Source organism: Leptosomus discolor, chromosome 20 (genome assembly GCF_034619465.1).
Source record: "Leptosomus discolor isolate bLepDis1 chromosome 20, bLepDis1.hap2, whole genome shotgun sequence".
In the NCBI taxonomy this organism is placed as follows: domain Eukaryota; kingdom Metazoa; phylum Chordata; class Aves; order Leptosomiformes; family Leptosomidae; genus Leptosomus; species Leptosomus discolor.
The window spans coordinates 11,263,549-11,291,480 of NC_141410.1; the positions used below are offsets into that span (position 1 = coordinate 11,263,549).

At 48.3% G+C, this 27,932-nt stretch overlaps 1 protein-coding gene across 3 annotated transcripts in view; it reads left to right on the forward strand.

Moving 5' to 3' along the window:
• The window catches only part of CAMTA1 (calmodulin binding transcription activator 1), a 305,617-nt gene that overhangs the window by 107,066 nt on the left and 170,619 nt on the right, over window positions 1–27,932 (forward strand). The window contains exon 5 of one of the 3 annotated variants that reach the window (XM_086476363.1): window positions 693–828. In XM_086476363.1, coding sequence (XP_086332489.1) covers window positions 693–828 — 136 coding nt within the window. Of the gene's footprint in view, window positions 1–692; window positions 829–27,932 lie in introns of those variants that run through there. The other 2 variants (XM_086476364.1, XM_086476362.1) reach the window with 2 other exon arrangements.

Here is a 27,932-nt window from a genome sequence, read left to right on the forward strand (position 1 = left end):
CTTAGCAGAGGGCGAAACATTCCTGGGAAATACCGTTGTACACCAAAAAGACGTTGACTCCTGTCTGTTGTTCAAGCGCCAGCGTGCCTTTGTTGGTAGTCCAAAGCACCAGCACGGCTTCTAAGCAGAAAATGTTTTCATGCGTCTTCGAAGTCAAGGAGGTGCTCAAAAGAGAGAAGGTTATTCCATGTCTAACACTGTGGAACACCAAAACCAGCCTATAAACTAATGCTTTTTTCCATATTCTGGTGCTGTGTTAGAGGTGGTTGTTATCTAATCCTACTGACGCATTTAAGAGAGAGAGATTGTCTATAATAAAATAATAACAATCCTTTTTTTCCTTAACCTTTCTGTCCTCCTAATCTTCAGTGTGTAGCTGAGCCCAATCATAATAAATCCTATGAAAACACTGGCTATTTTATTAGAAGCTTTCCTTTTTTTTTTTTTTTTTAATACCTCTCACTGGCACACTTACTTCGTTAGGTACGAGATTCTCAAGTAAAATTTTGCAGATTGTAAAACATCAGTTAATCCAGTTAACAGCAACAAAAGGTGAAAATTTCTATTATGCCAAATACAGAGTGTTTCTTTTGTGCAGAGACTTTCGCTGGTCTGTAGTACATTGCTTCATAACCTTTCCTAGGGTGGTTTTTTTTTTCTTTATGTAATCCAAAACTGTTTCTTGTTTTCAGACCGCAGAATGGTTCTATGATCCTGTACAATAGGAAGAAGGTGAAATACAGGAAAGATGGATATTGCTGGAAAAAAAGGAAAGATGGGAAAACCACCAGAGAGGATCACATGAAACTGAAGGTCCAAGGAGTGGAGGTAGGAGTGGGGCAGGTTTGGGTGGTAGCTGGGCTGGGAAGCAATGGCTCCCCAAATACGTTCAACATGGAGTTGGCCACACGTTCAGAAAAATATTTATATTTGCTGAATTCCAGCTTCCCCCCCCAGCCCCCAAAATATACATATGTTCTTGATTACTATTCTGAGAAAAATTTGAATACAGCTTCACCGTGTTACTGCTCTCTGCTTGTCATGAGGTTGTATGGCTGCAGCGTTGAAGAAGGACACTGAAGGGTCTTCACACCGAGCATCTTTTGGTAGAATATGTGCTTTTTGGAACAGGTGCTGCACAACAGTAGCCAAATATCGGGGGGGTGTGGGGGGTGTGGGTGTGTGTGGGGGGTGTTGTTAAGCGTTGGTTTTTTTTTTTTTTATTGTGTAAACTTTGTATGTGTATGGTTTGATTCTTACAAAATACCGGCTAGTTTTTTGGTTTTTTGGTGTGCAGAGTAGGGTTTCTGTTGAATTCAGACCAGGATCAGACTCTGCTGCAAGGCATGTTTTGAAGGAGACCATTGCTCTAGTGATGGTATTTAGCCATTCAGAGAAATCCAGATGGGTGATTTCACTTGATACGTATTTCTGGAATAAGCCTGTTTGTTCTAAATAGTGTCGTTATTTGACCAGGTGTTCTTTCTTAAACTCTGTCTATGTGAGGAAAGAGCTGTTTGATCGCACTGATCGCCTCTGGAGTTAAAGGTCTGCACAGATGTGGATAAGTAGTACATTTATCTAACTTTTATATTTTATTAAATAGGAATTACAGTTTCTGATAGTAGAAGTCCAGCTGCAGAGCTTTGCCTAGCTTAGTTCCTAAGACGAGAGGGCTGCGTTCCCTGCATTTGATACTGAACTTGGGGCCAAAATGGTAGAAGGGTGTTAAAATGTGTAATTGTAGCATTTGGCTGTGTCATCAAGAAATGCTCTAATTTCAGCAAATGAATAGCGAAGCCTTAAGGGTGTGTATTTGTGTAAGCTGTATTGATTTCTGCAGCTAACAGACTGCGTGCATTGCTGCGGGTCGGAGGCTGCACCCAGTGATGTGGGCGTAACATGGCACCATTCGCAGCGTTTGGAATAATTGGTGGTGTTTGGTGGCAGCAAAGCTTCACCTGTTATCTCGAGGCGTGTCCGATAGCTTTCAGGCTGGACTTCGGGCTGAGCCGAGCTTTCCAACCTCAGCCCCCCCAGGCCTGGCTTGGCAGAGGTTTTGTGTGGCTTTGACCTTCCTGGTGTCCGGGCGAGAGCACCCTGCGCTCCCTGGCGCGGCTCTGGGAGTCGTGCCGGGGGGTTTGCCGAATTGAGCGCGGGGAATGCGAAGCGGCCGAGCGCCTGGAATACATCTTGTGCTCCAGCTTCCTTCTGGGCGATTTGTCATTCTTAGGTTCTGTCTGCTTTAATGAGGTTTTGGGTTTTAAAATAGTATTAAATGGATTGCATTATATTACACCAGAGAGGCATAACTCTGTTCCATAATTTTTACATCCAATAACAATGTTTTATTATGACAAGCCCCAAAAAACGTCAGCATAATAGAAATTGTGCGTTGTTTTTGTTTCAGGTTTGCCTAGCGTGATTTAACTAACTTCTGTGAACTTTAAAAATGCAGAATGCCAAAACCTGTGCTGCAAAACTTACCTGCGGGGGGGGGGGGGGGGGGTGGTGGTGACCGTTGGCTACCACACCTACATGTGGTTCAACAAATACTTTCTGACATGTTTTTTCAAAGTTGTTGGGTTCCTAGAGTGCCTGACTGCGTGGATGTGGGTGGCGATCGTATTTAACTCAAATAGCCCTGTGCCGAACCCAGTGATTTATATTTTACTGAAGTGTGTCTTCTGGAAGGCAACAAATCTGAAATTGGATGTATCAGGAGCTGGAGAACGCGCAGCTTTCAGGCTTTCTTCCCAAGGCTGATCACATTCGCCACTTAAGAAAATAAGTGTCAACGTGCTTGCTTTGTGATTTGGATGTGCCGGGGTTTGGCCATTCGTTCCTGTGTCTTTCTCCAGCTTAAGAACCCTTTAGTGCCGGGTATTTTATCTCCAAGAAGGTACTTATGCCTTCTCATCAAGTCATCCCTCAACCTTCTTGCTGCAAAGTCCATCAGACCCAGCTCTGCGCCTCCTGGCTTTGGCAGATGCGGGGTGCAGACAGTTCTGCGGTCAGTGGGTCTCTCAGCAGATAAAGCAGTCACCGAGTGCAAACCCGGCTCTTGAGCCAACGCTGTGGACAATTAACAGCAATTTTTACTGGGGCTCAAAACTGGAGGAATGCAACTTCTGCATAAATCAACGTGTTAAGTAGCACTAAGGGTTATGAAAATCTAGATTGATCATCTCAGTGTTGAAAAGAAATTAATATTTCTTTCCTCTGGGTATCAGAGCATGCAAAGGAGCGGATGATTCAAGGCGTCATAATTTATGTACGCAGGGACAGAAGAAAAGAAACCAGCAGGAACAGGCAAATAGAGGTTTGGGTCTGAAATTGAACCCCTGCATAAATCTGGGTCTGGAAGAGTTGGGTCCGCTGTACAAGCATCTCTTGTAGCGACTGTGCCCGAAAGCGTGCCCGTGGCTTCCGAAGGCCGGAGGAAAAGCCACAGCACTGCTGCCCCGGCCCCTCGCTGGCCTGCCCTGCCCTGATGCCCCTCGCTGTCCCCCCGCGCTGCCCGGGCGGCACTGAGTGATTGCTGCCCACCTCTATTCTGAACAATGCAGAAAAAGTTCGTTTTCTTGACCTCTGCGTGTCGTTTGGGCAGAACTGGGTGTGATTAACCTTCTTAATTCAGTATTCGATCAGTACACCGTGCTACTTCATGGATAGTGTTATGGGTTTATGTTTCTGATCCCATCCTAATAGGAAGCGGTGTTCTTTACTTGGACACATAGGCAACAGATTTAAAACAATAAAAAAGGTTTTTTTCAAAGTTGGAGCGATACTGTAGTTAACCACATTAGGGTTTAACAGGGCATGAAATAACTGTCTGCCTTGTGGCACTGCCAGATCATCTCAGCGACTCTTGCAGCCAGAAGATAAATAGGTATCATCGTCGCACTGATGGAAAAATACTTGCAAAGCCGAGAGCCAAGAGCATCGATAGGATCCGAACAGAGCTTTGGGAGCTGCGGCTAGTAGGCGAGAAGGAGAAACACATTGGCCCATGAAACTACTGACCAGCCAGTTCTGGGAAGGGATTTGTATTAGTGGATTTAATAATTAATTACTTCCTGAGTGTCCTCATTTCCAAGTTTTGGGTAAGGAGAAAAATTGCCTTTTGAAACAAAAACTTTACACCAGATACTTGGGGATGTTGGTGTCTGTCAGACCCCACGGAAGGATTTGGTGAGCATGGACAATGCAGCTAAAGCAAATTTAGGACATAAATAAGGAATAAACTACTTTAAATAGGAATATGCTAATTTAAGTAAATAATGAATACGAGGAATAAGCTAATTAACCAAGCAGAAGTTAAATGATAACTGCCTGAAATCCTCAAGCCATTGTCTTGGTTAGTGTCACTGTGAATGAAGGTTTTGGATGTTACTTGGTTAATCTGATGCACAATCCTGTTAGAAATCGCTGGATAAACCAGAAAGAAGTTAATTTGGCCTTTCCCTTAATACACCCCTTTATGCAATTCTGTGTGGAATCCATTCAGAATCTCCAGTCCGTGATCCTTTCTAAAATTCTAATTAATTAGGATCCCTAGTGATGTGTTCCTAATCAATTCGCATAATTAAAAATTTTAACTAATAAATAATAGTAGGGGGAGTGTTGAAATTGCTTCAGCGTCATTCCAGACTGGTGCTGCTCTGACTTCACAGTCGCTGGCTCAGCTGGTGCGTTTGCCTGGTCCTGGGCATGGACCTTTCCAGGGCGCTTGCACGTGAATTCCTAGTAAACCGCTGCCAAAATTAACCTGGGGTCGCCTTTTTATAGTAAATTTCCCTCTCGTGCTCTGCATTTCGGAAGGTTGGCGCCGATTCTGTCGCTCTCTATCCTGCATTGAGGACATTTTAGTCTCTGCAAACCCCGGTGCCTGAAGAGAAGTTGGAGCAAAGGGTTCGCAACGCCGGGGCCGTCCCGTGCCCTGCGGCGTCCCCTCTCCGAGCCCGAGCGACGCGACCTGCGGTGGGGCTTCGCCAAGGGCCTGGCCGGAGCCCGGCGCTCCAGGAGCCCGCCCGGCTGAGGCGGCCGCAGCGCGGCCGTCGGTGGGGGCTCCCGGCCGGTGCTGGGGCGCAGAGGGAGCCGAGCGGTGGCCGCCACCGCCAGCAGCCCCGGCTCTCGGGGAGGGCCGCTCGTCAGCCTGGACCTGGTCTGGCACCACGGATTTAGGTCGGAGAGTGCAGAGGACAAGACGAACGTGCCAGAGCTCGCATGCTCGAGATTTCTTGTTCTCTCGTGTACAGATATATGTTATCTCAGTACAATATGAAAATCTATGAACTCCTTAGGAAAAAAAAAAGGTGAAACTTGATGTAAGTCTTATTAAGAGAGAAACTCCCTTGTGGAGGTGGAGATGCAGAGTATCAATTTTGTATGCAGGACTTGTATTTAATTAATATCATAACAGTCCCTTAACACTATTACAGATTAGTCCACGAGGACAGGAATGGAAATTGTAGATTATTCAATTACTGCATAAACCCTGGGATGTCACCATCAAAACTTTGCGAAAGGTTCCTTTAGCGTTCGGGTCGGAAGATGCGCCGTGCCCAACCTCGGTGCCACACGGGCTGTGTGGCCGTGGCGGTAATAGCGTCGTTTACTCTTACGGCTCGTGAGCTGGGAATACGCGCTGCGAACAAGATGGCTTTTCCTTTTAGTAAGTGACCAAATGGGCTTTTCTGTATTATGTAAAATAACCCATCATGGCATATTAAACTGCAAAATGTTTTTACATCTCTCAATTCCCTGCTATTGTCGGTGAAATCTCCTTGTAAGTTATTACTGGGGGGTGAAAGCAACTTCAGAGATGGCACGCTCCAGCGGCACTAATCTGGAGGACTATTCCTAGGACAGTCTGATCCAATTCGCTTTAATTTACGTGGGCTTTGCTCGCCCTCAGAGGTGAGCTGTGTAGTTTGCAAACTAATTAGGATTGCATTGTTCAGTCGGGCTGCTTAATGCATTCCAGAGAAATACTGCGGGATGGCTTTGGAGGAGAAATGAGAGTTTAATGTGAAAGGCTTTCTGAAAATATGACACACACGTGTGCATACATTAACACAAACAAGCGCAGCCCTGAAAGCAAAGGAGAAAAACGGCTCAAGGAGCAGTGACAGTTCTTGTACAAATCTGTTCTTTATCATCGCTGCTAACGGTATTTTCCTTATATCTCTCCTAATACGTGACTTTTGCCATTTCTAACCAGCCTCTCCCTTAGCCTCCCCGTACTCATTAGAAGGGCCAGAGTCCAACAGCATCTCCCCAGCTTTGCCGTGGCTTGCGCATCTCCACCGTGGACACAATGAGCAGATGCTCGTACAGAGATGTGGGAGGTGTTGACTCCTCGCAAGCTGTGGCTGGATTTTATTCTGTTCCCTGCTCTAGGTGGTGTTTACGGCATCCTGAACGTAGGGTTATGATGGCATCCTAATGATTCATGTGTCTGTGGCAGTCCTGAGGAAATCGGAGAGTTGGTTTACTGTTTCTGAAGGGGAATATGGATTATCATTAAATCTGGAATGGGTCTCCTGAGAGTCTCTTCTGAAGGGAACATACATATCAATAATTCGTTTTCTATATCGGGATCCTAATGCATTCGCTTGCAGTAACATAAATTCACAGCAAATGGTCGTGGGTCTTGGCATCTTTTCCTAATGCCCTGTACGTGTCGAGGAGACTTTATTCTTCAGCAGACCTGTAACGTGCCTAATCCTTTAATTGTCATCGCTTCTTTTACGGTGTATAACTTCAGCAGTAAAAGCCATCTTAATATCTGGGTGTCTCAGAATGAAGATTCAGCTGAGATCAGGGCCACTGGCTTGCGTATGATGTTGGAGGAGATGCGCTGCCCAGGTCTGGCACAGCCGGGGTTGCCCAAGCTTGGATGGAGCCTTGCCTCGGCGAGAAAATGGATGCGCTGGTTGGTGTTGTAGCAGGCGGGTGCGTGCAGGAGCGCTTTTTTCAGAGACACACTATGAAACGTTTGGCTTTAATTCCTGCGTGGACTGGCTCCTACCAAGCCACCGGTGCATTGCTGTGCAATGCTCCAGGAAAATTCATCCTTGGGAGAGAACTTTCAGAGATGAAACACTCCAGCCTCACCGCTCACAGAGCGGGTCAGCGGTGTTACTGCTGCTGGGCAGCGCAGTGTGGGGGGAGAATAGCTAACGGGTAGCACGAAACGTCGGCGGGTGAAGGCAGCAGTCCTCGGGATGCTCTTGGTCCGACGGAATTAACTTACTTGTGCACGGGGTTCACGGGACGAGGATGGCCCTTCCCGGCAGAGGTCAGGGACTGCTGGCTTGGCGTGCTCCTGGGGCAATGCCAGCGCGGTCCAGGGGAAGAAAGAGGGTCCACGTTATTTCTCGTTACCCTGGCACACGTGAAACTGTCCTAGTCACAGCTCTTGCAAAGCAGCTTGAGCCTACGCTTGGTTTTAAGCACTGCGCGCTGGCGTTTCTGTTTGGTCAAAAGCCTGAAGGGCTCCCTGGATCTAGCAGGAGGTAAACGGGTGCAGGTGCAGCTGCGGGTTGCTTTTACTCTCGTGCTCTTCCCTGCTCTTAAATGAAGTACCGGTGTAAGGGCCGGGCTGGGTCGGTGCCTCCCCGCCGGGGAAGCCCTGTCCCCATCTCGTTCCTTGGTGTGCTCTGTGCGGTGAGCGAGCGCCAGAGAAGGGGTTTGCTGTAGCAGGCAAGTGTTTTTGGGGAAATTCTTAAATCTTGAGATGATGCAATAGAGCTTTTACGCCGGATTTTCTTCACTCTGTCAGCCTGGCAGTGTCAGTCCAGAGTACCCAAACACCGCCTGCCAGATGAAAACGTTTCCCTTATGGATCCTCGCTTTGTCTGTGAAGTTGGGTCACTGGGAGGCTTCCAGATGGAGACACTTGGTAAACGGGGGGAGCCTCAGACTGAGAGAGAGGAAAATAAATTCACAAAGAAATAAAGGGTCTGTTTCTTATCCCTGCTGTTGTGACATACTGGGAATGGCCTGAATTATAGCAAAAGCAGGAACGGAGGAGAGCTGCAGGGTGGGAAGAGCAAACATTACGTTTACTTTAACTGATGTGACGCCAAGCAACTGTTTTTGCACTCGGTTAGTTCACGCATCGTTTTGGACACAACCAGAGTGGAAAACGTTTTTGCTTTTGGTTTTGTATGATGAATGGAGAAAAGGTGGAATAAAAGGATTAAATTGCTTTCTTAGTCTTTTTCACTTCTATTTGATTCCTTCCACCATTAGTTTTGTGTGACTTCCATGGGGTAAGGGGTGCTTACGTGGGGTAAGGGATCCTTACCTGGGGTAAGGGGTTCTTACCCTTCATTATCTGCTTTTGACAAAAGGCAACTTTTAAAACTTAACAGATTGAACTTTCTTTTTTTGAGAACGATTTGCTTCATGGCCACAACTGAGGAGTTTGCATGAGCATTATGAGACAAAGCTAGGAGCAAGAGCTTTTGGGATTTTGGCTCGGCTGGGGCGTGCTTGCGCTGAATTTCAGTGAAAGGTAAATGGTGGGGTGGGTTCGGTGCTTGCAAATGTTGAAGCAGCAAAGGGTACCTGCAGGACAGGCTCGGCTTATTTGCCTTAATTACCCTTGTGGCGTCAGTGCTGTTACAGTAATGTTAAGCCTTGTGCAGAGTTACGGCGTGTGTACCAGCTAGTGTGTTTTGAACACAGTGGAAAAAGTAATCTGTGGGCTTTCTAATATCATTTAGCAAATAAAAATCTTTGTTGGAGTAAATTAAAAAGTGAGTGACCTTTTGACTGCACAAGTCATCTTAAAATACATTGGAGAAGCAGAGCAAAGGCGCTTACAACAGTTCTGTGGCTTGCGGAGTTTCCGAAATCAGCTGTCGAAGGGCTGCCCCCAGTTCCAGTGCGTGGGGTGGCTTTGTCCAGTCACTGGGCGTTGGTGAAATGGCAGAAAGGCTGAGAAATGGGGCTGAACGACATGTGATGCGGGTGCGGTGCTGCCGGGCCAGGAGCCTTCAAAGCCAGACAGACACAATGGAGGGGGGTTCTTTTGAGCATACATGGGGGTCAGGACCCCTTTTTGGGTGACGGGCGGGTGGCCTGTAGGCAAGTTCTGCCCAAGTCAAGGGCAACCGTCCCTTCAGCACACAGCAACAGGTTTGCAGGGGCGGTTCAGGTAATTGCTTTGTAATTGACTGCATCACCTTCCCCCCCCCTCGTTTAATAAATAGCGTGAATAAAGCTGAGCCACATGTGGTAGGATTGAAATTCAAATCCCATTCACTAAAGTGTGAACATTTTTCATTTAGCATCTAAAGGCAGTTTCAATGTAAATTATTCCAAAAGGATCTCTGTGGGCTAATGACATTAGCGCTAGATAGATTGAAATTGTTTTGAGTAATTCGTGCTGCAACTGCGCCACGTAATGTGGGGGGAAGAGGAGGAACCCTGTGCCGCGGGTTTGCACCCTCCTCTGTTGAGCAAGAATCGGGAGGCTGAATATGCTGGATGGGTCTGAAGAAATGGGGTGACAGACGTCAGCCCCCGCATCAGGATGGGTGTCGTTCCGATGTCTCCATCATCCTCTCCCTTTGCCTGCAAAGCAGTGGTAGATGACATGGTTCTTTCTGGACCATGCCCTGCCCCCCCCCCCCCCCCCCCCAAAAAAACCAAACCCAAAACTCAAACAAACAAAAAATGTAAATACATATATACTTCCATATTATTTAGCCATCCTTATTAAATAAAATGTTAGAGCAAGTGTGCAAGTGCAACACAAGCTAACAGGCACCCCGTACCCCACTCTGAAACGTGAGGTTTGTGTTGCTGCAAAGGCTGTACAGCACAAATACACATTGACATTTATATTGACTATTTCAGTTTAGAGAAATTCGAAATTAAATATATTTTCTGCCAGCTCTGTGGGAAAATGCATTTACGAAAACAAAATCCAATTGGAGATTTAAAGATTGGTGGCCAGGAATGAAATATTTTGAGAATAAAGTTTATGGAGATTGGATTGCTGGATCTGTGGTCTCGATTTAACGTGCTGGGGACTGGAGATGGGAGTGGAGGTTTATTGGTCCGAACTTTCTCCCAGTGTTTGCAATTTAGATGAGACAGTTTGCAGCAAAACAAAATAAATGTAAATAGTTTTTGGACAGGAGACAGTGGTCTGCGTTTTCTTTTTTGACCCTGTAGTTGCCTCGCAGTGCATGTGTGGAGAAAGGCTAACTCTAAAGACCAAAGTCCTTCGCTGCAGGTCGCTCAGCACGCAGCTCCTGGAGCGTTTTAAATGGGGTGAAACGCAGCGAGGTAAAATTGTTGCCGTTCCTCACAAGATTAAGAGGTTTCCTTTTTCTGTAGGGATCCCTGCAATTGCACGGAGGATCCAGATGCTGAAGCAGCGTGTGCCTTGTAATCTTGTAATTGCATTGTGGGCCGTGACGGAGATAAGGGCTTCCACGGGAAGCGAGGAGCCTGTGTCTCCGCGTAACGCGCCTGGGTTTTAATGTGTTTTTATTTATTTATTTATTTCACAGTGTGGTGGAAAGGAAAGCAGATCTTGTTTGCTGTATTGCTGCTAATTCTGTATGCATCAGAGATGCATTAAACATTTTAATTTCCTGAGCTCCTGTGGCAAAGACGGATATCGCTTACCAAAGTGTACATGGTGAGGGGGAGCGGTACGAGCAGAGTCGTGCCAAGGGTTTGAAGGTGCTGGAGTTCCTGAACAAAATCTGGTGTTGTCCCCAAAATGCAGAACAGACACAAAAGCTGGCAAAACGGGATTTCGGCGTGTGGCCCTGTCCTGCGCGTGGGCATGTTTTAATGGCTGCCACTTTGTGGGATATTATTTACTCGCCCTTCTTACAGGTGAGAATTCGTTAAAGTGCTGGTACAAGTCTTTGGAAATACAGAGCGTTAATTGCATACTGGTACCCCATGGTCAGGAGCGAAAGGGGAGCGAGCTGCAGGGGCACGGGGCTGCGGTGGACTGGGACTGCTGGCGGCAGAGGGTCCCCTGCCCTCGCCTGGGACCCGGCCAGTGTCTCCGCCCTGTGCCTAAAGTCAGTCCCTTTATAGAGGCAGGTACAGCGGGCACAGGCTGGCGGTGGCCACCGTGGCGTTCGCTTGTGATGGCAGCGCCCCTTCCTCACGTTCCGAGTTGCAGTCGTAATCTCTGGGAAATGCATGTACCTGCTCTTAATGCCAGAGCTGTGTGAATGAAGTCTGGGGAACCGAAATCCTCCGGGATTCAGGTGGGATGCTGTAGCCACGCTCGGATGCCGTGCGTCTGTGAGCAGCAGACGGTGAGAGTTGTACTTATCGGCTCAGCTTGATGCTTTGTCAGGGTTTTATAGAGAGTCTCACTTTGGGTGCCAACTGTTTGCAAAATAAAAAAGTGCCTCAACGAGCTCCTGGAAAATAACCTTGGGGGGGCAGGAAGACCAAAAGCGGTCAAGCATCTTAAACAAAAGGGCAGCAATGAGATGTTGGCCCCTGCTGACGTGGCTGAGATAATGGCTAGTGATGGGATGGAGCTGACAGGAACAAGATCGTTGGTGTCTTCCATTTGCTGGATATGCCAGGTGTGAGACCGTGGTACAGGTAGCCATCGAGCAACCCAATTACTCTGTTTCTTACCATAAATTATTCTCATGGGGACTCGGGTGAACCCAGGTTGTTTGGCATTTTCCAGGAGCCACGCAGCAGCCGATAAGCTCGTAGCCAGAGCTGAGGCGAGTTCCCCAGACCTCAAGGAATCGGTCTGAAACAGGAGCTCTTCTCTGGATCCTGCTGTGTCTGCTGTAGGTCAGGTTGGAATCCCAGGGGCAGAGGGCTCTGTTGCGTCAGTGCTACAAGGAGAATGCACGAGCGACCCTGTTGGCAGTTAAAGTAACGTGGCAAATGTAAGTTCTTGTATTTCAGAGGGAAAAACTATTTTCCTACTCCCTGCTTGTCTTAAAAACGTCACGGATATTGGCTTACGTGTAGCAGTTGCCTCGTCTCGGCAAAATACCTTTCCATTATAATCGTATGATAATGCATTCGCCCATTCCCGTGTTTCCACATTTCTGCTGCCATCGCGTGGCTGCTGGGGATGAACGGCGCTCGCCGGTGCGGGGCCGACCCGGCCGCCGTCCCGGGGGGCTGCTGGCGGGCGCCGCCACAGCCCGACCCCCGGAGACCCCCGTCCCGCCGCTCTCGGAGCCCTCAGCACCCACCCCTCGCCGAGGCCGTGGCGGTGCTGCCCACGGCAGCCGGGGCCGCCGCCGTCCCGCCGTCCCGCCGCGCTGCCGGGCTCCTCGGGCACCGCGGCTCCCGCTGCCCTTCGGCACCGCCGCCCCAGCCCCCGCCCCTGCGCCTGGGGATGGTGTCGCCGCCCCCTCCCCGGCTTGGCCACCCCGGGCTTTGCGTTCGGAGGCGGCAGGAGGTGCGTGGGTGCCTCGAGCCGGCGTCCCCCGCGGCGCGCGTGCAGCCCGGCGAGCCGCGGGGCACCGGGGGCTCTGCCTTTGGGACCGGGTCGGGATTTGCTCGGCCGCGCGTTCCCCTGCGACTTCCAGAGCTGCCCGCCTCCAAGAGTTTACACCAGGAATTTGGAGGACTGCTTTTAACATTATTTTCAAAGAATAAATACCCCAAAATGAATACGTAAAAATTCTGCAGGTTAGAACGAGGGAGACTTGTTCATCTGTAGTCATAAAGCCTTGCAAAGCTACGCTTGGTTTGATATTTTGGTGAGTTCTCAAAATACGGTAGAATAACCGTGAACTTTTATAAGAGAACTGTATTTACAAAGTTAAAGGTTCAGATCTCCAAATGAATTAATAAGTTAAGATTCGGATCCCCGAATGCCAAGCAACAAGGGCTGGTGCTGGCACGTCCTGGCGTGCCGTGGTTGCCCCGGCAAGGTGGAGGTGGTGGTTGGCAGAGCTGTGCCAGGGCACCCGCCCTGCAGCTCCTCAGCTCCAGCTGGCTGTCACCCACCCGCCACGGTCCCCGTGGTGGCCTTCCCACCCCACACCTCTCCAGGACGGCTCTTCCATGCCTGCTTGGGGCTGCTGCTTGTCACTTACCGCAACAAATCTGTGGTATTTTTCCATTGAAAGGCCCCACGCTACTGAGGACTGCAACGTTTTAGAGCACTATAAATATGTTTCTGGAGATTATGCCTTCTGTCTGACCTAAGTATATTCTGTAATACTGCGTGGGTGTTTCTGTTGATGGTTACACTTTGCCTGCAGTTTTTGTATGCCTGTTGCCATAAACAAATTTTGAATAAAACAAGACTGAGGGAATATTTTTATGCTCAAGCACTGGAAGTTGGTTATACAAACGCCTGTGGGTTTGCTGCACTGGCTCATACGCCTGCTGCTTTTTATTTTTGAGCGTGCATGATGTAAGCAGCAGCTTTGCCCCTTCCTTGTCCTTTTGTCGGTCAGGTTCACTGTCATCCTTGGGACAGGTTTCCATTTGGTATGAAATGTCTTACCTGCCATGGCCAAAATGATTTACTTTAGGTTTTTCCACTAAAGGGAGGCGTGTTTTTGAGCTTAAAAAGGTGAAGTACCTTGTCCTTTCCTGCCTCCCATGTGCCTCCCTTCACACCCATCCTCTCTTGGAGAGGAGGCTTTATCCAACACTTGGACTTAATTTTTAATGAGAGTTTCCCTTTGTCCAGCTTGTTGTGCGCTGTATGTAGTCCTCTGAAGACAGAGCTGCAGACTCTTTGGAAAACGAATGAGTAGTATTAAACATAACAAAACTTTCACAAACTGGTTGCAGTCTAGGAAATGGCGTGTGCCTCCACTGTGACACCAGGCACGGGACGATGCTTCTGCTGAGCTGCCGTGTGCTCCGCGCCGAGCAGCGTGCCGCCGCTGTTACGGCCGGTGCAAACCGATGAGGAAAACAAGCATGACTCTCTTAGTTAATCATTAAAATACTCATTTATAACATGTCGGTTAGATTTTGACATCGGTCTTTCTTGACACTCAGCCTGTTCCTTTGGGTATTGGGCTCAGCTTCTGGTTTTTCTGGGTGATGCTGGCGGACAAGCTCTGCTGTGTACTTGGGGACCAGCATCTGGAGCCCAGGAGGATGGCTTAGACTTTGGTCACTAATGATGATGCTTTTTGGGTTCGTTGCTTCATTATCCATCTGTCCTAACAGAGAATTCCGTGCAGCTAAATAGGTGAGAAGTGATGGTTGTCTGTTGTGTAGAAGTTCCCTGCGGTGGCAGCCCCGGCCCCCATGGTGGCCTATGAGCATCAGTGTGAGGCAGGCAAAGCTGAAGTTTGATAGAAGTTTGGTGATAAGGTACATGGTGCATAAAAATAAATTTTGACCCTTGACAGTGGTGCATGAGCTTGAAACATCTGAGAAACATCAATCTAAAAGCAGTCAGTTTCTTTTTCCTCTTGCTTTCATATTGAGAGACATGTTTAGACTTCAGTGTCTCTTTAATCTCTCCTTGTTGGAACAATAAAAAATAGGTTGATAATTTCAAAAACATGATCAATTTGTGTGTGTTAAATCATGAACTTTCTTGTGAACACATGCCAAGGTTTCTGCCATGGCTCCAAGCCTTGTGGTCCAAACCTGCGATCCTGCCCCGTCTCCATCCTTAGGGCAGGCAGAGCGGGCAGAGGATGGTCCCAAACCCCTTCAGTGTCCAGTTTGTCCTGCTTGTGAATTAGCACTTTGGAGCTACAGTAATTGTATAAAATGGATGGAAGGGTTTCAGTCACAAATCCAAAATCTGAAGGTTTCTTAGCAGCTGGAGGGCACTGGAATTTAATACTTGAGTGTCATCTTGTCAATTCATGGCATTTAAAAAACCAGCAGCGGTTGAGATGATTCTATATATAGCAGCTTTATTTGAATAGTCTGCATAGCTTTCACAGTAAATATTAATTCCGTTATGCTACAAACTGTTATTTATCGTGACAGAAAGCCATAAAGTTATTTTACTAGACTATAGCCAGTAAATTGCATATCCTAGATGAGATACAGCACACGTTGGATTCTAGCGGCAATTACCCAACATACTTTACACATGTCGGTGTTAAACACACGTAAACATGAGTCGCAGCCAAAGCTGATGCGGAAAACCCTCTTTAGCCGTCACGCAGCCGAGGCGATACATCAGCAGAAGCCAGCACATGCGCCGCAGTGAGCACCGGCCGGGGTCGGAGAGCAAAGTGCCAGGGAGCAGTAACTCACTGATACGGCTTCCTGCGTGTTACATGTTTGACTTCTTTAATTACCTAAATTACTTATTAAAAGTGCCTCATAATTGCCTGACTCCAAGGTATTGTGAGAAGTCTGGGGTTTAATTATGCTTTTTTTTTTTTAAGCTGTAATGCATTTAGACTTGTACAAGTCGATTATTTAAAAAGATGGATTTTCCTCATTGTTGTTATAAATGAGGGTAGGTGTCCCTACCAGAGGTGTGGGCTGCTGGTGAAAGCAGTCAGGACTTTATCCTTCTCCATAAATTGTGCATGGGGTTAAACTGGCTGTGCCCGCAGCTTCCACGTGCTCTGGTTTGATCTGTGAACAGATTATTTCTCGTGCATAAGCAACGATGCAGAATAGGGGTACTTCCAGCTCTGCAACGTCCTGGTAGAGGACATACCAATAGAGCTGCCGTTGTGACAGTCCAGAGGATGCTGCACAATATTGCAAATTTCAGTCGGTTTTATGAATGCTGCCACTGATTGCAGCCTTCGGTGTGGACTGACCTTCAGCGTAGATCAGATCTTCCATTTTGTAGCAGAAAACAATATCAGGGAAACATTAAGGTTCATCAGCAGTTGGACGCGCTTGTGCGAGCAGAGCAGTGAAGGCTATCTGCCAAAAATTATTGACTGCTTGTTGACTTTTATCCACAAAAATAACTCTCTTTGTGTATAACCTATGAGAGCTGTGCAGCGACTGGTATTAGAGGAAAACCCCGATACAGTACTGAATAAAATAATTAGTTTTAAAAAATTTTAGGCTTAGTTTCTTATTCTTTAATGACTAATAAATATCAGCTCCCTGTGTCACAAAGTGTGTTGCCCTAAGCAGGAGAACATAAAGTTCATTGTATTGTATTTGTAAATATTTTCTATATTTGTGTGAGACCTGGGGAGAGAAAAAGTCTCCTTTCATCAGAAATGTCTGTAAGATCAACTAGATTACATTCAATACTAGAAAGATTAAAACAGTGAGATTGTCATTGGAGGACTGTTCAGATATCAAAGGATCTTCTCAGTGTGCAACCACCCAGTATTTGAATTGTAAAAACACCTTTGAAATTGCTCAACTCTTCATTAAACAAACAAAATCTGAAGTGGATTTGGGATAGTTCATGATTTTAACGTTAGATTTTCAAAATCAAAGAAAAACGTGTAACAATTGTTGAAAGTCTGTTTTGTGAGAAGATTGTTAGCTGTAATGTTTGTTGGTATCCTGTAACCAGGACGGTGCATTAATTAAAATATAGATCGCAAGGTCAAGAGAAATGACTGTGACCATCTGACAACACCTTGGAAAATTCCCCCTGCTGGTGCCTGAATTCAGTCCGTGACTGCTCGTTGAGCCTTTATCTTTCAAAAAGATGTTGGTCGTGATTTAAAGATAGGAAAATACAGAGAATCTGCTGCGTGCTTAGGAATGATGCTTCAAGGGGCTAATTGCTTGTAGCGGTCAGACGCTTGGTTTATCACTATGCTGGCTCTGTCCCCATCTTCTAGGAGCCTACAGCTGGATCTCTTCCACCTGGCAGGGCCGACAGTGCCGTGACTAGGGGAGGTGAAGTGCTGTCACAGAGGTTTGCTGTGCTTTCGGCAGCCCATGCCTCTATGAGCCCCTCAAGGAGACAGGGGAGCGAAGCAGGGGCTGCTCTACAGGGCGGCGGGCAGGAGGACGTGAACAGCAGGGACCATAACTCATCTCTGGGAGGAGCACGTGGCCTTTCCCTGTGGAAGAGGCCTATGGAAGCGAGCTGTCCTAACCCCACTAGGCTAAAGAGAGCCTTCCTAAATACCTGCAACTGTCCGGTTCCCTTTGTTTTTCACTCGGGTAGGTTCGGCTTACTGCAGTCACACCGAGGCAGGTTTGACAGACCGCGCGTACGCTTTTGTGAGTCTTGTGCAAACCTTGCTGCTTTTCCAGTTTCCATCTGCTTGATATTTCTGAGTTTGTACACCCCAGGATTTTGCGAGAGCTTCTTACCCTGTGCACGGCCTGTACTGCCGAAGTCCTGCTGTTTGTCTGCCACCCGTCCCTTGGCTGTGGGATTCCTGGCTTCTGTGAAAAGTTTCTGCTACTTAGTCCCAAGGTCTGTCTCCCTCGCTCCCAGACTGTGTGGCCCTTCGGCTGTGTTGCAAGGCGTGTTGTTCCAAGGGGCGCATTTTCTCGAAGAAAAGCAAAGTTCTGTTCGTGTTTAGAAAACCACAGTTTTCTTTCTTACATTCTTTTCTTTAAGTTTGATTTTTAGGTTGCAAGAAAGAGCTTTATTTAAAATGTTTTGTTTTCTTTTCCTACTGAAAGCTCAGGCAGAGTCTGTGGTTCTTAGCTGATACTGCTGTGCAGCTGGAGCCCTTGGTGATGCAGCGATACACATGGGAAAAAGTCATTGTAAATTCGATCTACACAGTGTGGGGAAGTAACCCAACTGCTGGCGAGAATACAAAGCTGGAGAGAGAGTCCACCAAAGAAAGCTTAATCATAGTAGGCTGTAAAAGTATCACGATGGAAAATTTGCAAGGTAGGACAGCGGGCGCTTTGAGCAGAATTGATGGAGCTGAAGAAGCTGCCCACCAAAGGTTAGGCTGGTGGGTTTGTATGGGAAGAGGCAAAACGATCAGGAGGTCGTCAATATACTTAAGCAGAATCTGAGACAGGCGGCTTGTCCCTCTCTGCCAGGTGGGAGAGGGCTGGGGCACGGTGTGCGTCCCACCCAGCTGCTAATGAGGCAGGAGCGAAATGTGGTCAAATTGTGGAGCCAATTCCCAGCCCAGATGACAGGGAGTCGCTCGACAGGCTGTGCTTCGACACGAGCGTGGTTGGTACAAACAAGCCCAGATGCGCTGGACGTTGGGACAACGCAAGAGGGAAAATTCGGGTGTCAGAGGCCGCTGACAGATTGCCTTCGTCAAGAGCGCGTATCCGAGTCGGCACAGCCGGGGACCTCGGTGCCAGCCAGGAGGTGAGCCAAGGCCGTGCCCTCTCCAGTCCCCTTGGTGAGAGGCACAAAACTGACCCGGGAGAGGCTCTTGGAAACGGCCTGAATTTTAATGTGGGTTTATAAAGTGCTTCTGGTGGCGCCGCGTGATAGGTGGATCAGTTCCCCACGTTCTGCTGTGCGACATTGCGTTTTATGTCTCATTTCTGATCTGAGCAGTCCTGTCTCTTCTCTTGCGTGAGTTGTTTTGAAACAACATTTTTGTTACTCTTTCCAGAAGACTACTGACATTTCCCTGTTCCCTCTAGCCGCTATTGCTAAAAGCCTTCCCGCACACTCGATAACCGCCTTGTCCTTCCAGCAGCTCCCCTCGCACCACTGATGCCTGCTCAACCCTGTCCTTGCCTGCCATCCCAATTCTGTCACCTTTTCTTTGGAACGTGGTGGTGGCACCTTGGCTCTTTCTGCGTCTGTTTCAAGGCCCTCTTCTTCACCTTTGATGTTTTCGGAGTTTTTCCCCGTTGACATGTTCTTGTCCTGATTTCCCACTTGGTTCTGTAATTCCCTTCACCCCTTCCGATTCTGTCCCCTTGTCCGTCATCTCCTGCCTGTTCTATCCTGTCCATCTGAGGTTGTATCCAGCGTCTTTTCTTCCTCTGCCCTTGTTTGCCTTCCCTGTGCTACACTGCATGTTCTTCGGGGCACGCAATTTGCCTTCATCTTTTTCAGAGAGTGCTGCGTGCATCTGCAGGGCTGTATAAATGATTAACTACGCTGATGATAAAATGTAGGGCATGGTGTGGTTTTGGATAGGAGCTGCATTGCCATTGAGGATACATTTTGCTCCAAGTGATGTAAATGTCTTTCACCAAGTAACAGGAGCGTCTAGGACCTTCACGGAAGTCCTATTTTTATTGCACAAGGCTCAGGGTAACAAGCAAGACCTTGAAGTGCTTCATCTGTACAGGCAAGGGGGTTTTTATTGTACATAAACAAAAGTAGCTGCAGTTCTAGATTTTGGGTTTTTCCTTCCCGAGACCCTTGAGGAAAGTGTTCAAGAAACGTGCTGTCAGGATTGTACAGACCTCTCTGATCTTCACTTCTTGGGCGTCACCGTTTGAACTATTAATCAGGTGACCATCTTTTTTGTTATGGAGCAATTTCAGTAGTGATTTGCTCTTTCACTAAACATAACAAATTTCAAGGTGTACAACTTTTCCACGCCAGACTGTGACTTTCCATGCTGGACTTGAGAAATCAGGGAAGGGCATGGCCGGGAAGCAGTGAGAAGCAGCAGGTGAGCTCGGCTTGTTGGCAGTTCCCTGTGTGATCTGGGAAAAAAGGGAGGCAGCCTTCTGACAACCTGGTGGGAAGCTGCAAGGTGAGGTGTAAACCAGATGTGGAGTAATGAAGGGAGATGGCGCTTTCCCTGTCAAGGCGGTGCCAGGCGGGTCTGAAGATCATACCTGGAAGATCTGGGAAATAAAAGCAAACCACCTAGCTGCTTCCTTGTGCCTCCTCTACGTAATTAATCAAGTTACAGCCTGTCAGTTAGGCTAAGTGGGGAACAACGTGTTTCTGTCATTTCAGCAACTTCAGTTGAAATGTGCTCCTGCGGGTCGGCCAGTGAGCGTAATTTGGTTTTGTTCCTTTTTATAGCTTCTGTCCGCTGGTTGGCAAATGAGGGAATCGGGTAAAATGGGCAGAAGTAGCTCACACTGTGGGTGGTCAGGAGTGACCCTCTGCTCTTGGAGCTGGTGAGGTTCTCGGGAAACGCTGGGAAATGCCTTAAAGGAAGCTACAAGCGTCTGTTGGTTAAGGTTAAGCTTAATAAGGTCAAGATAAATTTTTTGAAGTCCCTCTGACAGCATTCACAAAGTGCTACTTTTGATCTTTGTTGGAGTTGAGGGAAAACACGGACGTGACATCACTTGCAGGTTTGCACGAGATCTGTTGCAGGGTATCTGCACCAGAAAGCACAACAGCTTTGGCTGCATTTTCACGTGACTTTCAGCTTTCATACAAGAGAAGAGGGGCCATTCCTGTGCGCTCACCTGGTCCTGCCTGGCCCGGGTGCCGTCCCTGTGCAAGGTAGTTCCACACCAGCACCGGTGTCGCGTTGTAGCCCGCGGTGCGTGGGAGCAGGACCCCCTGAGGCGTCGCGCAATGGGTCTGCATTGACTTTGGGTGATATGTGGTCTTTTTTTGAGCCCGGCATCACCAAACCATCCTGAAAAACATGGAGGAGTCCAAGTGAGGAATCATAAAAATCCTCCCCCTCCATATGCTGTTGCCCTGATAAAGTGTTTTGTACCCAGTATTTTGGAGGAGCGTCCTTATTTTATGAATGACTTTAGGGAGAGGAGCAATCCCCACCAGGAAACCATCGGGGAGGGTGGATTTTATTATATTTTGCCAGTAAACAAAACCTGGTACATTTAATACTCTCCCAGGTCCTGTGGGACCTCTCTGACTAATGCGAAATGACAGTTGTCACAATATTCCATATAAATACCCGTCTGTTTGCAGGTGTCTGTTCCATTTTTAATGTGATCCCACCTTTCTTGCTGTGAGAGAGAAAGGGATGATCGATGGACTCTGCACCTCTGTCTATCACTTGCATTGTTTTGTCGTTTGTAAGAACCCAAGGATTTCGGTGCACTTGCTAGCTTATGACAGCAACTGTTTTCATGTACTTTAGCGCAGGGCGCAGGTGAGGAGGTGATGTTGAACCGATTGCTCGGTAGCTCTGCGTAGTGACGTGGCTGGAACCTGCGCTCCTGAGCAGAGCCGTCGCCTCAGCTCAGAGCGAGGTGTGGTAGCTGGGGTTCAGTGGGAGTAAAACATGAAGTGGGGAAAAAATTCAATTTGAAAAAAATAGGAGGATTTGTAATGTCACCGCTTTACGCCGTATTTTGGTAGATTTACAGGCTATTTCTTTAGTTACAGTTTTACATGTTCAGTCTGGTATTAAGCAAACATTCTGATGTGGCTGGTATTTTTCCTTGTGGATAACCTGAGCCCTTAATGTATTAATTTGCATATATACGTATCTATTTATATACATATATATATTTACATTGCTATAATTTACTTGAATGCGTTCAGTGAATTATTCATGAGGGACATTTTGAATTTTAATTCATCAGCATCTTGCTTAATGCAGACTGTAAATGTATTTCTGACCTCAGAGACAGGAAAATTCGCCCCTATACTGGCCACGTGCGCTCCCCCACGGCTGTCGTGAGGGCTTCATGAGAGCCTGAGTGAGGGGGAAACGTCCCGATGCGGCTGCTCTCGCCCCAGCCCGGCAGAGCGCCGGGCGCTGTCGCAGCCATCGAACCTCCAATTTCAGGAGCCTGAGTGCGAAGGGCCCTGGAACTGGGCTCCCTGGTTGAGCACCGGTATAACCGTGACATCGTCCTCCAGTGGATCGCGCCAGCTGGTGGGTTCACGTGCCATGCCGGGTTTAAGCAACCTCAGACAGCCTTTTGCTTTGACTATTGAATAAAGCATTTTTGTAGCCTGCTCAAAATCTTCTAGCTGTGTTTACATTTTAATAGGCACTGCTGTAGAATGGAACATATTTTTATTGCTTACATTTATCAGTAAGAGCAAAAACTGAGTGCCTGGTTGCAGCTTTGCAGAGAATACGCTCTTCTAAGTAATCAGTACATGAAACTGTTTAGGGGAAAATACCGTGGAATTTTTAACTTGTCAGATAACCATGCTGTGCCTGCATTTGATTGCTGATATACTTTATCGGAAAGAAATTCTATTTAAAAACAAAACTTTCAGCAGTGTCAGCTTGGAATAAAATGAGCGGGAAGCAAAAAGTCGCATCTCTTTGTTTCATGCCAAAAGGGAGACCTCTAATAGCTTCATTTAAAAGAGTAAAATCAAGCCAAGTATGTAAGCTTTTGAAATTGCTTGTCCGAAATACGCTGCAGTTGAAGGCTGGTTTGACTTCGTAACAGCATGTGAGGCGTTTTGTCTGGCACTGAAGGAGGTCTGGAAGGGAAGGCAGCGGTATCCCAGCAAAGGGGGTTTGGTGGCACCCCACCCTTTTCGGTGGGAAAATCCCGGCTGAAGGAGCAGTTTGCCGTCAGTGGGCGATTCCCGGGTGGCGCCCCCGCAGCGGGGCTGTGAGCGGGCAGGGCCTGCCCCTCCTGCCTGCGCTGCCCGTCCCCCGCCATGCGGTGCCCCAGCTCCGGCGCTCACCGTCACCGCGCAGCACGGAGCGCGCGGCTGGATTTCCCAGGGAGCCTCTCCCTCCTCTCCTGGCCATCCCAGGAGGCAGCTCGTTAAAACCACTGATGCCGTTTAAAGACACGCTCGCCGGGTGCTTGTTGAAGAGGCCCGATGGCTGGCAGCAGAGACAGAACGGGCCGAGGGCGGGTGGCGGCGGGCTGGGCCCGTTCTGCCGGCTGTCCCTCCGTGCACTGGTGGGGCCACAGCTGCGTTTCGGGGCCAGGCCGTGGAGCAAACTGCTCTGGAGGCAGCGACGTGCCGGCCGTCCTCGTCACTCAGCATCCGGAGCAGCCGCAAAGGCGCCTCTCTAACCAGAACATGGCGTGGCGTGATTTAGAGGGCAGCTCAGGTTTTGCAGTCTGCCGGCAATTTGGGCTGACGGATCTGCTCGCTGGAGCTCGTGCAGGTCTGCTCAGGACAAACAGCTTTGTCTGCGGAGCCGCTGCTTGGAAACGTGTCGGCGCCAATTTGCTGGTGGTGATGGATGGACGGCATCCCACGAGCTGCGTGTTGCTTTAAAAAGTTCGTCAGGTGCTTTAAAAAGTTAAACCAAAGTTTTGGGGTTGAATATTGAATTGTTATCCAGACCCTGTTTTCCATTGGGAAAAAATGAGTGTTGGTGAATCTAATGCTTGCAAATCAATTTCTTGTAAAACAAATTGACTTTGTGTTTTGCTTAGCATGACAACTGGCAAGCAACAAACACCTATCGGCACATTTACCGAGGAAAGAGTATGGATTAAATCATAGGTAAAATAGATGTTAGTTTTCAATGTACAGGATTCCAAGCTCTTTTGGCAGCCCGCATCGGGCAGCTTTCAGCTTGCGCTCCGGTGAGGTGTCAGCGCGTCCCGTTGTGCCGCCTTTGAGCCGGTCATTGACCTGTAGTGCTGCGCCGCATCCCAAGTCATGGTGTGTTCTTTGCCCTGGGAAACGTGGAAATTAGGGCATCGGGAACAAATTACTGCCTTTTCTTAGTAAGGAAAAAGAGTTTTGATTTGAGGAGAAGTTACCTGGATCCCTCCCGCTACACGAAGTGCACGCAGCGGCAGCTCGCAGGCGCAGGCAACGTCCAACCAGGAAAGCGGTGGCAGAGGAGGAGCAGCAAGAACCAAATCCCCGTAATCACCTGGGGACCCTCTCGTGCCGCAGATCTCGCTTCGCTCTGCTTCTGCGGGTGCGCCTGGGCGCAGAAAGCGCTGTGTGTTCTCCGGGAAAGACCTGCAATACGTTGCTTTTCTGTTGGTTTTCCCCACCACTCGTCCGTGGGAACGCTTCCCCTGTTTCAAATTCAGATAAGGCCCCAGATCCTCCAGCAGAATTTTAACTTCTTTGTTCAAAAGCCGCGGCTGGCTGTGCCGGAGGAAGAAGGGAAGGGGAAGGCGTCGCAGTGTGCAGCTCCCTCGGTGTCCCCTCACCTGATCCAAGCGTGGGCGTTTTCCCTGCCGCAGCTCCAGCATCCTGGGTGGGTGGCTGAGCAGCTCTCCTCGGACCGGAGCGCTGCCGGTGGTGACCTTGGCGATGCTCACTGGCTGCACTGGTTCCTCTCTAGCGTCATTGTAACGGGAAAGGTGAGGCATTAGAGGCCAGTAGGGAAACAAAAATATAACTTAATGGGGCTTTAAAATAGCAGGACGTTTTGACCTTCAAGGTGAACTCAGCTAAATGACCTTGAAATAAGCCATCCCCTTCCTGCAGACGCAGTGACATTTTCGAGGCTGTAGAGCATTAAACAGGGGGAGTTTTCCTTCCTTTTTTTTTTTTCCTTTTTTTTTAAAATACAAGGGCATGACTTTAACCGACTTTCCATGTCATGATGGCTGTAGGTTGCTCACTACATGCGCTGCCTGGGAATGGCTGCTGCTGCCCTCGCCTTCCCTTGGCAGCTGGTTTTCTGGCTGGCCAAGGGCTTCCTTGCTCCGGCGCTTCTCCCTCGCCGTTGGTTTAAAGCGGTTGCGGGAGCTCCGGCTGTGGAGGCAGCTCCTGTCGGCGTTAGCGGGGCGTGCTCACCCAGGCCGGCCGGCTGGTATCAGCGCAGCACGGGATGGGCGCAGACAACTGCGTGATCGTTCTCCCTCCCCACGAGCGTCGTCGGCGGGCATTACCTGCAGGCAGCTGGTTGGCATCTGGTGGCTCCTCCGCAGAGTGCTCTGCCACGGCTGTCTCTGTCTGGGTGTCCTGCCCTCTCCAAGGAGAAAATAGGGCTCCAAAAGAGACAAATGTGGTGGCTCACACAGCAAAATGAAGTTAAAATGCAGTAATAATAATACTAATGCTTATTGTAAACAGAGTGCTCTCTAAAATGGGAAGGGGTGTTTGATTATTGGTGTTGAGAAGTGTCTATGTCAGCTGCTAACAAGCGTGGCATCGCAGGGATTCCTTCTTTTTTCTTGCTCTAACTTTTTGAATGTTACCTTTTTTTTGTCTGCACTTCTGAGTGCTTTTCATGTGGTCCGTCTGCTTCTCAGTCTTTTGAATGGTATTTTCCCACCTTAGTAGCAATAATCTGTCGAATTCCAGTGTGCCGCACTGGGCTACGTGGCAGCCCTTTGAGCCTGGCAACGCTGGCCTTGCTGCCTAAAACGCGTCACATGGCAACAGCCCTGCGGATCCTTTTCTTCTGACCTCTCTTACTGCTAAAATATTGTCCTGTGGATATCAAATGAAAAGGGTACAACCTTATTTCTTCAAAGATCAGCCGATCTAGCCCAGAGGCGTAATAAAATTCCAAACTTTGCTTTTAGGAATCATCTTTTATAAGTAATATTTTTCAGAGTTAAGTGGTAGGTACACAGTTGAGAAATAAAATACCGAGGCTCGGTGCCTTGGAGCTGTGTAGGGTTTTATGTTGCAGTGATGGCTGGGTTTCATTAGGAGAGTTATGCAATGTAAAGATGGTCCCTTTTTTTGTGGAAGGTGGTTCAGCACCGACTTAGTGCAGTCTTGCTGCTGGTCCTCTCATAACAAGAAGTGGTGTATGGGTCTGTCCTGGTGCTCCCCACAAAAACCTCCGTGTGTTTGGTCTGAAGCTCTGTCTCAGGGTGGAGATGCTTTCAAGTTGCTCCTGCTAATCTTGAGAACTGTAAATACCTGGATTTACTGTTAGAGTTGAATCAAAGGCAGAAGTGTTGGAAGTCCCTGGTCAGCAGGACCCCAGCCTGATCATACAGACCCCGGCCATGAGCAGCCTGGTCTACGCTGGCCATGTGGACTTAGATGGCGTGGGCAGGGAAGGCATGGCCGTGGGGTGAGAGCCTGAGTCTTGCCTGTACGGTCTGTGCTCTGGCCATTACTGGGTAGATGAAGAAAGCCTTATTTCAGTCTGCGGCAGTAAGAGCGCTGCTGTTTTTCCTGCACAAAATGGGTTGTCTGTTGCCAAAACAGACTCTTGCCGTCTGCCTGTGGGTCTCGTGCCATCAGCAGCTGCGCTCGTGGGGAGGTTTTACGGCCACGTGGTGTCAGACGACAAATCCGGACTGCCACACGAACGTGGTCATTAGGATTCTGTGCTTTTGCCTGTTAATGGTACCACAGAATAGCGATAATTATATGAAGCATCATTTAACATCATTGCCAGCATGCTCTACGTTTATTTATACACATTTTCATTCACAGTCAGCAGAACTCAGGCTCTAAAAAGCACCCGATAAGTAGAATATCCCATGGCTATTACTCTGTTACTAGGATGCAAGAATCGTGATTCCGCTCCTTGTACCATAGGCCATTTTCTGAGTTATCCGAGAGGGCCCTCCATTTCTTTTTGTGTCTTGGTTCACCCTTGTGATATTGGAGGAGCAGTTCCCAAAAATAACGGCTGCCGCTGCTTGCTCCTTCTCAGGAATCCATTAAAAGTTCATTAAACTTTTTAACAGACATAAATCCAAAGTGCTGAAAATTGCTGGAGTTCAGAAAATGTGGGGAGAATGTGAAAGGCTTTTCCATTTCTGGTTGAGTGATCTTACTTTGTCGCTGTAAGGCAACTTGAATGGCCAGACCGAGGCTCCTGTCCATGGGGGCACTTGGTTCAGAAAGCGTGCGTTGGCTTCCAGCTCCGTGTCCTTGTTTTACAGCTGGGTGTATCGCATCGCAGGAGCAGTGCTGGCAGCTAATCCTGGGTTTTTAGTGGCAACGTACTGTGGGTGTTTTGTCTGGTTGTAAAGCGCCTACAGTACAAAAGTAAATCCACATTTTGAAGCTGTCAACGTATGGGTGTTGGGTAAAAGGCTCACTGGTATTTTTCCCTTAACCTTGCAATTTCTGAGTTCAGACTGAACTGAAGGTGAGGATTTCTGTATGTAATGGGTTCCAGGTTGCGGCAGCAGGATCTCAGCTCTGTGCCCTGGGCTCCCCAGCACTGCACCTTCAGGGGAAAGCACGGAGAGTATTTAGTACTTCTTGGAGCTTTTTTAATAGCTACGGGTAAATCCCAGCATTGTGGGATAAAATACAACTGTTGTATGTTACTTTGGCTTGACATTTACGGCAAGTATAAACGTTGTGTTGTTACGGCCAAATCATAAGGCTCCTACCAAGGGGAAAAGCAAGCTGGAGTGTGTGAGCGGAAGGAGCCGTTGTACAAGGAGAGCAAAGTGTGTGCTCTGGCTGTGAAGCAGAAAAGCGAAGAGCAGAAAATGGAAACGGTCACAAAAGAGTCAGGTCTGGGGCATTTGCGCTGATGAGTGGGTGGCACATGCGCAGGATCAGCACGTGGTTGGGGGGAAGAAGCATTTAGCGTGTGGAACTTGTGCAGCATTGATGCTTCCTGGGAGGGGCTGAATCTCAGGTAGCGGAGATGCTGCAGAAATCCTGGGAGGGGAAGCCGTGCCGCTGCCTTCTGACGCTTGAAAATGGGCTCTTGCCTTACGGACCAAGTTGGGAGACTGTCAGGCAGCCTGCCCAGGGCAGCCTCTAGCACTGCCTGTCCCTTGCGCATCGGCATCACGCACTGCCAGCACAGCAAGGGGCCTGTCCTCCGTGACGGCAGCACCTCTGTCCGTGCCCATCCTTACGCCTGGGAGCGAGGGGCATGATCTTTAGGATCGGTCCATCATGGAAGCCAACCTTTCTCCGCTCCATTTGCAGCTCTTACTCCCATGCTGCTGCCGGCGTCAATACCTGATTTGCATTTCGTGAGGAGCAGCTGGGGCTTGCTGCTATTGTTCTTGGATAAAAACCCAGGGTATCCTAAATGGTTTGGGACTTTATGAATCCTGGAGATCTACATGTAGAAGTTACCCTGTCTCTAAAATGAACTTCAATTTACCCTTACCGATAACCACGTATTAAGGAGGGAGATAAAACACAGTCACGCTCTCGTACATCCCTTTCGGTTCTGTGGGAAGTAGGAGCCCTTTGGTGGTTTCCCTACACGTGGTTAAAACTCTTGACGTGTTAAACAAGATATGACCTTGGAAGTAAATTTGTCTATTATCTGAAAGTCACGGGAGCAGATATTAAAAACAGACTTCATTTTATTTTACAAGGAGTCAGGGCATGTCACGCTGCT